Source organism: Caretta caretta, chromosome 1 (assembly GCF_965140235.1).
Source record: "Caretta caretta isolate rCarCar2 chromosome 1, rCarCar1.hap1, whole genome shotgun sequence".
NCBI lineage: Eukaryota > Metazoa > Chordata > Testudines > Cheloniidae > Caretta > Caretta caretta.
This window is the reverse complement of record NC_134206.1, coordinates 311,659,958-311,672,015: the sequence shown is the minus strand read 5'-3', so window position 1 is coordinate 311,672,015 and position 12,058 is coordinate 311,659,958. Positions and strand designations below refer to the sequence as shown.

The window sequence follows — 12,058 nt, the reverse complement described above, 5'->3', positions numbered from 1 at the left end:
CCTGGCAAAAATTCTGCCCCGGTACCGATGACACCAAGAGCCTCAGACCGCGAGGCACCGGGAATGTCCGGTACTGAGATTTCCCAAGGAGCCAAGGACCCGGTACGGGCAGGTTCTCAGTCGGGTGAGCTATCTAAAGCCAAGCTCCTTAGCTTGGCACCGACCATGAAGAAGATTGTCTCGGCACCGCCCGCTGTAATGGCGCCACCTGCTGCACATATACAGCTCAGCAAGACCTCGGCACCAACAGTTCTGACCCTCTCCTCTCAGATTGCGCTGCCATTCCTGGCACCGAGCTTCCTGATACTGCAACTTTTCCCTAGATAGGCAGACCTGTCAGTTTCTTCTACACCAGGGACCCCACTATTCGGTACCAATGCTACCGCAGCGAGGCCCGGACCAAGCCAGACCATCACCCCAGGGGCTTTGGTGCCACCTTCTTCCAGGGATGATGTTGAGGAGGATGACCCAGGACTATGCAGAGAACTAAATCAGTATTTTAGTGGTTTTAGCAAGTACAATTACAGGTATGCAAATGAGTTAGTCCTTGTTAATATGTTGGCTCATGAGCATCTGATGTCACAATCCCATTACCTAACAGTGAGCTGTTTATTATTATTTTGAAATCAGCCTTTTAACTTTTTTTTAAAGCTATATTTTCCCTCTTCTGTTTGTAAGAAACACACTAGCAGACTGTCAAAATGCAGGAGACCAGTGGAATTTATTCTGTTTTTACAGGCTTTTAGTGTTTTATTCTCTTTAACTGTTCTTAACTATGATCATTTTTGTTTTGTTTTACTGGTTATGTAATTGTTTGGCTGAGAAAAGAATGAAGTTGCTTGGGACTAGTGCTTGGAGAAGAGAGGACAAATCGTCCTGGTTGCTGTGTCTTGGTGTCTTTCTGGTGCTGAGTCTGCATGTCTCCCGAGCCAATGCCTTTTGGGTTGCTCATCTGAACATATCATTTCAAATAGGGAACAAGACCGTATGGGAGTTAGCTGACAATGGAGTTTTTGGAAAAAACTCCCCATTGCAGAAGGTGTCTGGAGTGGTGGTGCCACCAGAGGGAATGAACCAAATTGCCTGCAACCCTTTAACAAACTTCAGCAGGCCTGTAAACTCTGAGAGCTGGATAGCCCTCATTAAGAGGGGACACTGTACCTTCACAAAGAAAATAAATGTGGCAGCAGAGAGAGGAGCAGTTGGCGTGATTATCTATAACCATCCAGGTACAGGAAATGGAGTATTTCCTATGATGTACCTGGGTTCAGAAGATATTGTTGCAATTATGATTGGCAATCTGAAAGGTGTGGACATTTTACACTTGATACAGAATGGCATCCAAGTAATAATAGCAATAGAAGTAGGAAAACGCTATGGTTCCTGGATGAATCATTACTGGGGGTCGCTTCTCATCTGTACATGGGTAACGGTGGCCTATTTTACCTTTTACTGTGCTGGAAGGCTAAGGATAGCAAGAACTCATATCAGGAGATGCCAACAATTAACAGATGTCAAGAAAGCTATTGGTCAACTTGAGCTTCGCATATTAAAAGAGAGTGACAAGGAAGCCAAAACAGATGCAGAGAACTGTGTAGTGTGTCTGGAAGTATACAAGCCCAAAGACGTAGTGCGCATTTTAAGATGCAGACATATTTTCCATAGGAAGTGCATTGACCCTTGGCTGCTGAAGCACAGAACATGCCCCGTGTGCAAATATGACATTCTCAAAGCTAGGGAAACTGAGCTGCCTGTTAAAAATGAAGCAGAGTCTTCACAAGCTGTAGTGCCAAATGAAGCTCCTAACACCACTTTACTTAATGAAGAAGATAATCATAATGAATATGTGTTAGTACAAGGTGCAGAGAGACCATCTGTGGATGAATAACTTCCTTCACAGATGGATAATCAAACCATTTCTTTGGTCCTTCATGTTGCTTCACCTTGATCACCTAGTTTGTAAAGGTCAAAATTAAACTTATATTCTTGAAATAAATTCCGAAATTCTGTCAGCATAAATTTTGAACTCTTTTTGCTAATTTCAATAATGCTCTGAAATGTAGAACGGATGAACGTGAATGAACTTGGCAAGTATTTCTATGATAATGAGTACTTTTTATGTGACACTTTTTGGCAACTTAAATGTCACCGTTTTTTCCTAACTATTTTTATATAGAAAGTATACTTTGTCCTGAAAAAGAATTAAATTGTCTCTGTAACTTATTACATATGAAAAATTTCAGCCTTTACTTTACCGGATGGAGTAGAACACATCTGTGTGTTTTTGTGCAGTAGCCTGGTATGGCAAAGATATACAACTTTTCATTTTAATATATGGATATCACATCCTTTTGGTTAAATTATACCTTCCTAGCTAGGTAAAACACATGATTTTAAAACCAGTTAGGTTTTTTTTTTTTTTTACATCTGCTACTTTGATTTAAATTGTATTTCCTATTCTCAGTCTTTTTTCTGTTGAGGCAGGGGTTTGGAGGGCACTGCTCAGATGAGGTGGGAGACAGGAGAACAGAGAAGCATTGAGGCAGCATTGGGCGGAGTTATAGTTTCTGCTGGGAGTCTGCTTAGGTTTAAGGAACACTTCTTCCCTTTTTCTCTTCCCCGCTCCCTCCCACCCCCAACTTTTATCCTTCAAAGACTCAGGAGAGAGGAGAGAAACTGATCATTGATACTGATTTACTTGCTACATATGTAAATTGTCCACACAGCTGATTCTACCATTGTCCTAATACAATATGTTGTTTCCTTGTCCTCCCTCCCCTGCCCACATGTTTGTGTCTCCATCAGTTACATATTTTCTTTTCTCTTAGAATAGATTGTAAGCTCTCTGGGGGCATGGACTGTAATTTCTTACATTGTACAGAGCCTGCTAGCACAATAGACCCATGGAGCCCTGATGTGATGGAGATCTCTATGTGCTACTGTAACCCATGCCTGGTTGGTGTGGTGCTCTGTCCCCCTTTAGTGGCACCTAGCCCAGCTAGAGATTGATGAGTCTGCTACAGCCTTGGCTAAGAGCCATGTGGCTTTTAGCTCATGCAGTAGAGGCTCGTATGCCAAGCTTCAGAGGTCCCAGGTTTGATGCTGATGACTGGGGTCTGTCGGCATTACAGTACAAAGAATAAATAATGAGAATTATGCTGCCACCTTGCCATTTCTTAGAGTACAGGAGGATTAGAGGAAGGAGCCTTTAATTCTCCAGCTTCTTCCACATCTTTTTCCTATGGCTACTGCACTAGCATAATACACTTACTGGTTCCTCACCTGCTCTTTTCACCTAGACACACATGATGGAGAAAAGGGACAAGCAACCGCATAAGAAAATAAAAATCGCCATACTGGAGGAGTCTAGAGGTCCATCTAATCCAGTATCCAGTCTCTGACAATAGTCAGGAGCAAATCTCCAGAGGAAGGTGTAAGGATGCTGCAGCAGGCAAATGTGGGATAATCTGCCCCCTCCCCCACATTAAATCTCATCCTAATATCTAAATTGAGATTAGTTTAAACCAAGAAGCATAAGGTTGATATCCTTTCTAAAATGTTGTGTTACTAATTATAACTGGATCTTCTTTATCCATAGAAGTGTACTATTCCTTTTTCAGTCTTGCTAAATTCTTGGTCTCTTTAGATAAGCTATTACCAGCAGGACAGTGGGGTGGGAGGAGGTATTGTTTCATATTCTCTGTGTATATATAAAGTCTGCTGCAGTTTCCACGGTATGCATCTGATGAAGTGAGCTGTAGCTCACGAAAGCTCATGCTCAAATAAATTGGTTAGTCTCTAAGGTGCCACAAGTACTCCTTTTCTTTTTGCGAATACAGACTAACACGGCTGTTCCTCTGAAACCAATGATTTGTTTGGGAATGACTTCCAAAGTCTAATTGCACGTTTTTTGAAAAAGCAGTTCTTTTTATTGGCTTTGAATTTGCCGCCTTTTAGTTTCATTAAAGATTGTCTTGTTGCTGTGTTATGAGATAGGGAGAATAAATGTTCCCAATGTAACTTCTCTACACAATTAATTCTTTTCTTTTTAACATATCTCCTCTTGTTCGTCTCCTTTCCATGATAAACAATCCCACTCTTTTTAGTCTGTTTTCCATAATGGGGCTTTTTCAAACAAACAAAAACCATAAGTAAGGGGGAAAATAACTTCAGCTGAATGGCAGACGGTCTAATTTTACATAATTGAACAAGATGCCTAAAATAATATCAAAGATATTTAAGGTAACAAACAATAAAAGTTTGCGTTTGTTTTGCACAAGTCCTAAAGTAATGAGAGAATGGTTCCAGTGTTGTTTGCAAGTTCACTTTCTCAAAATTTATTGCAGGGTTTGTTTTTTTACCTGTGAATAAGGAGTTTGTAAAACACATGGGACGAATTTCAAATGTTTGCATAAGTAAGTGCAACACCAATTGGTCAGGGCTGAATTTGTCTTATTAGGTGATTTGGCTCACAAAGTGGATTGATGTTTGGGTAAGGGAGACCAAAGAAAATGTTTAAAGTCGCAAATGTAGCACTATTACAATTTATCAGCTGTAATACTTTAGTAATACCCTGATCTGAGGAAACTAGTAAATATTGGTATTTTGTAGATACAGTGGGTAGATATTTATCATTAATAGGGTTTAGCTACACAGAAGCCTGCTGGAGGGAGGCCACAATAATACAAAATTGAAGCAGTGAGTATTTTTTTTTTTTTTAAAGTGAAAAGAAAACTTAAATTATAAGTTTACATGATATTGTGGTCTAATGGGTTTTTGTATCTTACAAACTGGTTAAATATGATTGAAATTACAGTTGCTGAAATTGAGATAATGTAAATTAAATTGTTTAGTAAATTGGCTTTCTAATCTTTTAAGTAGAAAAAAGGGTACTTTGTCATCAAAATCTCTTTATGTGCATGCACAGCCATGTGGATTTCATTAAATTCAGTATTAAGTTTAGTGAATACTACAGTGTTTTCATGTTTGAGTGGCAAGTCCTAGGTCCAGTAAAAAACACAAACAAACAAAAAACCTCCCCCCACCACACAACCACTTGTTTGGGTATGTATTTTACACTTTTCAATGCTAGCTTTTCTTAGTCCATAGGAACGTTACTTAAAAGATAAATGTGTTACACAGCTCCATTCTTGTAAGCTGTTTACTCATTCCATTATTTTTTTAATTCAAAAAGTGAATTATTAGATTTTCTTTGAAGGATAATTGATAAGAATAATTGATCCAGTGCTATAAGACTACTGTGAAGTGTTCCAAACCTATCATAGCAGCAAGATTAATCCATAAGTTTATTCACAATGATTAGGCTAAAGGAAACCTTTTAAAGGAAATTATTTCAATAGATAAAAAATGGTAATTTCTGCAGCTGTAACAGACGATGCACTTGTGGCCATTTTTACGATAGTTAGGTTAAGCCCATGCTTGAGCCCATCTCGTTTAGTGAGGAGGATATGGAAAGGAGTATTGTATCAATAGAAGGTTATTGTCTAAGTTTGTGTGTTGACCCAGGAGTCGTTTCCAGGATTGAGATTGGTGATCCATTTAAATACTTATACATTTTGGTGATTTATGGATTGTAGCAAATGCAAGGGGACTAAACTCAGTAAGGGTTTTTTTTGGAGGGCAAACTCCCAGTGCCAAAAAAAAGGGGAAGGGTCGATGGGAAATCAGGACCCTGAGACTGACTGTCCCCAGGAACAATGGGGAGAAGCAAATGCTCCAGGTCAGCCTGATAGACAGGGCGGGCAGGCTAATCAGGGAGTCAGGAGACCAGGGAAGTCCCGTCCTCCGTGTGAGCTGGAATTGCCTGGGGCAGACAGAGTGGGGCAGAGCTAAGGAGAGAGCAGGGGCCCAAGCTGAGCTGGGGAGCAGAACTGTGCCAGATCCAGAGGGGCCAGAGATGCAGCCCAGGGAGCAGATCCTGTGCTGGAAGCAGAGATGCAGCCCCAAAGCCAGAGAGGCAGCCCAGGGAGAGCAGATCCTGTGCTGGGAGCAGAGCTGCAGCCACAGAGACAGAGGGGCCAGAGAAGCAGCCCAAGGGGCTGGAGGCAGAGCCAGTAGCATCATCAGTGCTGAGGCAGAGTGGAGCTGGAGCTAGAAAGAGTGGAGCTGGGGCTGGAGCCAGGTGTGGTGAGCAACTGGGGCCAGCCAAGGGGGGATCCTGGGCAAAAGGTCGAGCGCAGAAAGACCCCCCCAGCCAAGGGCTCTTGCATGCCAGACTGGGAGGGGATTTTAACCCGATGGGGGGCTGACGCTGGGAAGAAGGGTCCCACCACCCAAAGCCCAGAAGTGTGTGGCCACCACCAGAGCAAGTGTCCAACCCGCAGCATCCCTGCAGCACAGCCAAGGCCTGAGAAGAAGGCCTGGGACTTACAAGGGACAGACTGTGAATTGCCCTGACATTACAGAAACACTGTTTGTGATGTTGCCTGCCACTGAGCGGGGTGGTCTGTTTTCCTTTAACCTTTCCCATTTTTCCTTACCATTAATTTAATCAGCAATTAACTTAAAAAGAGAATATTTGCTTTAAATTGTTTGTAATGATCAGTGGGTCAGGGAAGTGTTCAGTGTACAGAGAGTACCCCAGAGTGGGGACGCCCTAGCCCCTGTCCTAGGTGACCACAGCAAGGTTGGAGGTCGAGCCCCCCAGGAATCCTGGGCCCAGCCTTGTTGGGGTTACAAGGACTCTGCCAGACAGGAAAGTGGTAAGGCTGCCCTTGAGGACAGGGAGGCCTCTGGGTAAAGGAAGTGGGAGCAAGGACTCAGATCCTTCTGCTAGCCCACTTCACCAGGGTAGTGCAGAAGCCAGGAAAGTTCCCCACAATAGCGGGACCATTCCCCTGCTTACACAAAGTCAGGAGAGCTCCTCAGGAAAGGAAGTTGGCCTCTTGTCATCAGTCTGTTCCGATTGCATCCTATATGCAGGCCAGGCACTCTGATCTCCCCAGCATCAGATGCTTTGACACCAGCGGTCATGTGGGGTTTTTATGTCTGTGGATGAGGTCCATGTTAGGTCTCCACTGTCCCACTGACTTCAGTCTGACAGCCTATATGCTGAGTGGGTAAATATGGTAGACTGGGATTGTTCTGGGGAAGTGAAAAATGTTTTGGTATAGAACAAGAAATTTTTCACAACAAAGTTCTATGCCCCAACCTGAACAGGCAGAAGGTATCTTAAAAGGCTACTACTGGCTGACCCATCTAGTGCAGTGTTCCATAGAAATAAACTGATCCTTTGTCTTCACCCATTGCTCCTGGAGGGTGGTTTTACTGTACTGGTACAGCTTTGCTGGTGTAGCTGCATCCACATTAGGAGTGCTAGCTGGTATACTGGTAAAGCACTACCACTGAGGTTTCCGTGTTCCACTTAGATTAATCCATGAATGTTTCTTATCTCTAAGCCCTGGTAGCTACCTTGCTAAGGCTAGGTTATGTAGTTTAGCTAGTTAGAACTAAGCCTAGTTTTAAATACAAGAACAATAGGGGGAAAAATCTTCTGTAAACTTACTGTTAAACACATTCTTTAAACCAATGCACTAATTATCAAAATGAACAACCTGATTTAGGGAGAGGATTGGGTTTCATGTATGCCCTAGTCTGCAGGAATGAAAGTGAAGGACTGGGGTGCTTATAACAATGGCTATGGAAATGGGTGCTGGCAAGAAAGTGTATGCAATGAGATCTAAAGTCTATACCTTGTAGAGATGAGTAAAGTATGAACCCAGACCACGGGAGTGCAGAAATTCAGCCAGGAGGCTCCCTGAAGAGTGGCTTGGGTACTGTGGAATGGTGATAGATGGAGTAATGGAACCATTCCAGCTACGATGTCAGTGCTGTCTAACTTCACTGCAGCACAACATCCTTCGGACAGCGGGGTTTACTATAAGATTTCATGAAATTTTTTTTAAGCAAGGAAATCCAGGCACAAAAACTTAACAGGTGCTATAAGTTTCAGGAGAAAAACCGCAACAAACACAATAGAAAGCATGGAATTTTGCATTTAAAGTGAAATGAATCATATGCCTTCAATACAAGGAACAAGAATCTCTTAATGTCTTTTTAATGCATTGCATTGTCATATTTATAGTACAATGGTATATTTCACTCTTAACTGTGAAATTCCCTTCCTTTGTAGTTTTTCTGTCACAAACATAATATTTTGTAAATATAGCCTTTATGTATGAACATTTCTGGTTTTTTATTTATTTTTATCTTAAGACAGTTTTCTCCAAAGTATGTGATAAGCTGTTTATATTAAGGATGTTGTGATTTATTTATTTTCAATGACTTCTATAGGGAAATTACCATTCATTAAGAGTCTATCCTGAGGCTGGATGGAGGCATTAAAGAAGTCAGATCAGTTCCTTCTCAGTAGATACATATGAACTTTCGATGGTGTGCAAATTGTACCCTGAAGTTTCGTGTCTTTGTAACATCTTTGTAATCCACTCTAATAATGTGTCATGTATTTGTTGAATTAAATACCTTGAAATATTTTGCGTTGTAATATAAATACAACTTATAGTAAAGGTGATTTTAGAGGATAGGGTGTTGATGCATCTTCCTTTCCCTATTAAATTTTCATACAATTAACATTTCAAAAGTTGATATATTCTTTTTTACTGCATAAGCATGTTTACCTTTGTTTAATTTGATTGATAGAAAATAATTTTGAGTTAATCTATAGTCAACATGCTTTATAAAGCATAGGGACAAGCTCCAAAGCAGATTTTATTAATGTACTACTATTAAACGTTTTACTCCTGGGGGAATTCTGCACCACTGCACATACGCAGAATTTTGTCCCCCGCAGATTTCTTTGCTTCCCCACAGAAAAATGGCTTTCTGACAGGGAAGCCACAAGAGCGTTCATGTGACCCTCCCCAGCAGCATGTTTCTGGTGTCCAGGGCAGCCGGCAGAGAGGTAAATCAATGTGGAGCAGGGGGCGGGACTGGGGAAGACCCAGCTGGTGGCTCCTACCCTGCGGCATGTTCAGCTGCTAGTCCCCCGCTGGGCTGGGGAGGATGAGACTTCCTCTTCCCCTACAACATACCTGGGGCTGGGTTCGACTCACCCCCAGATTTCTCCCTCGGCTGCAGGAAGCTCTGCAAACTCCCCATGCCACTTCCTGCACCCATTGCTCCTCAGCTGCAGGGGGAGGGATCCCTGTACAGGGATCTGCTCCCCCATCCTCCCAGCCCCCATGCATCCAGATCCCCTCATTCCTGCCAAGCCTCACCCCCACACTGAGAACCTCCCCACAATGACCCCCACTCCTCCTGTACCCGGACCACCTGCACCAGCCACCTGCACCCTCACCCCACAGAGTTGCAACCAGCTGCACCTGGATCCCTTCCACACTAAGCCCCCCACACCCAGACCCCCGCTGAGCTCTATCGCCCCCCACACCCAGACCCCCCCGCTGAACCCCAACCACCTTCACCCTCCTGCAGAGTCCCATTACTGTTGCACCCAGAACCCTCCCGCAACAAGCCCCTGTGCATCCAGATCCTCCCCCATACCCCTGACTGAGCTGCCTGCACCCAGTTTGCCACACACAGAAACCTCTCAACCCACACGTGGCTCTCCTCACACTAACCCCCTACGCACTTGGATCCTGTCTTGCTGAGCCTGCCTGCCCACACCTAGTGCACCTGGCATGGAGGGGCAGCCCCCGGGGTGTTTCTGGGGCAGGCCCGGTCCTTGCACTGTGTCAGGGTAGAGTGTAGCCTCACTGCTGAGTCCGTGTCCCGGGGGGGAGCGGCACAGTGATCTCCCATCTTTTTGCAGCCAGTGGCCTGTGCTCCCCAATGCCATGCTGGAGCCTCCACATTTATTTGACAAATACAATTTGCAGAATTTTAAAATATTGTGTGCAGATTTTTTTTTGGCACAGAATTTTTAATTTTTTTGACTCAGAATGCCCTCAGGAGTATAAAATGCACTCTGTTGCTGAAAACTTATGTTGTATCATATGACTGAAAAACAGTGTTTTTGCAGTTATCACAACTCCTTGCTGTCTCACCCAACACGAATGTGACAAAATCTTGCTGAATGATGGCACCATGAATTGCACTATTGCTCCAGTCTCAAGCAGATCAGGGAGTGAAGGTCACAGCAGAGCATTCCAACAGTCTGCTAGAGAATCCAGGATTTACAAACTGCTCTGGAAGCTTACAGATAGAAAAATATAGCCTGTTGCAGAAGCCAAGGAAAGTGCTACATGAATGGTTGACCTGCTCTTTTATTTAATCATGAAATCATGGACTCAAATCATATGCCCCATGATGTTGTGAACAGTGGAGGAGTGTCCTCTTTGTCTAGCCAAAGGTTTACCTTCGATCTGCTGCGTGGGAGAACCCTGGGCTCTATGGAAGACATCAAAGCTAGATTAAAGGGAGGGATGTTTGCTTTTCCCTGTGCAATTGTTCTTTTCTCCTCCAGACTGTATAATAAAATTTCCAAGGTGCTTCATAAACTCAAAGTACTACAAAAACATTTATGCAAGCATTAATCTTCACAGTATACTTCTGAGGTACCTAAGTAGTAGTAGTATCCCCTTTTGCAGCTAGAGCAACTAAAAGCAAGAGGCTAATGGCTTGATTTACAGACCTTCTGAGTACCCGAAAATTTTGTTGAAGTCAGTGGGAGGTGCAGATACATACTATCTTTTGAAAATCACACCCCGTGTGTCTTGCTCAAAGTATGACAGAGCGTAAGTCTCAAAACCAGGATTAGAATTCAGATCTCCTGACTTCCAGGTCTTTGCTTAGTCCAGTATGTCAGTGACCTTAGGCAAGTCACTTACCTTCTCATTGTCTCCAGGTGACTTGGTGTCATAGATCTGGTCAGGATCCCTGCTGGCAGTGGCTCACCAGACTGCTGGGAGGGGACCGAGCCACTGGATCCCATGTGTTTTAGGCCACTGGAGTCTGAACTCGGCCCAGGACTGTCCATATTTTGTGGCCCCAAGGCACATTTTCTGTCTATCATCCCCTTCTCGGAGCTATAACCTTGTGGCCAAGCTGCCTAGCCCCTGGGCTGAGTGCTGGTCCCTCAGAATTCCCTTGTAGTTTAAATATACCCTCTCCCAGAACTCCACCCAAACCTTTTGGTTTACCTCTTCAAGGAGCCATATGGTAGGCCACATTGCTCTTTACTTAATCAAGCAAGATGTACACAGATCTATACAAAAGTAATAACCCCAAGGCACGTTTCCTCACCATTGCAGAGTGTTCTTTGGGCTGGGGTCTGGGTCGTCTTTGAGATGGAGGATCCTTCCCCTGCAGCTGCATTACTTCCCTTCTGTCACATGGAGCCGTTCTCCCTAGGTCTAACCTTAGCCAGTCCATCCACTTCCCCACTCCTGCTCAAACTTCCTTTGTGTTTCTCTGTGAGTCCTTTTATAAACTTTTGTTTTGCTCGCCTGTCTTTGTCCTTTTCTGATAACTTTCCACTGCTCTCCATTCTCCCCCTCCATTCATGCAGCAAGAGGAAGTATCTTCTCCAAACTCAAGCAGCCCCACTGTCTCAGGGTACTTTACCTTGAATAGATGGTTATTGAGTTCTAAGTATTCACTTCCCGCCCCCTGCCTTGTCCCTGGTTTGGCAGAGACGTGATGTAACCCTTCCTGCTCATGGTGGATACACACTGACAAAAGGGCTTCATGATACATCTGCTTTCGTAATAACTTCATAATATCAAACAGGATTCATGAGTTCACTCCAAATTATCCCACTTGGCTAGGTATTTAAACTTGAGACTTGGAGTCAGGAAATCTGGAGTTCTGATCCTGGTTTTGAGACTGACTTGCTGTGTGATTTTAGACAAGTCACTTAACATCTCTGATCACCAGTTTTGTAGCTGCAAAATGTGGGCAGTGATACTGCTACTCCTTTTGACCCAAACAGTTATCCAGTATTTGGAGTCTGTTGGGTTATTTTAATTGGGAGGAGAAATTGATAATAGTCATGTATTTCTTTGAGATAATCTTGTTTATTTATAAGAACGTACCAAGTCCTGTTTCCCTGAACACAGTA

The 12,058-nt window shown here is 43.5% G+C and overlaps 2 protein-coding genes across 16 annotated transcripts in view; both read left to right on the top strand.

The window, feature by feature from the left end:
• The window catches only part of CADPS2 (calcium dependent secretion activator 2), a 560,752-nt gene that overhangs the window by 149,279 nt on the left and 399,415 nt on the right, over positions 1-12,058 (top strand). The window lies entirely within an intron of this gene.
• On the top strand, positions 830-1,888 carry RNF148 (ring finger protein 148). The gene has a single exon (XM_048836211.2). It carries the CDS (start codon positions 830-832, stop codon positions 1,886-1,888), a length of 1,059 nt encoding a protein of 352 aa, XP_048692168.2.

Bases quoted from the DNA above. Each gene is read 5' to 3' on its own strand.
- RNF148 (XM_048836211.2), top strand. From the start codon at position 830: ATGAAGTTGCTTGGGACTAGTGCTTGGAGAAGAGAGGACAAATCGTCC.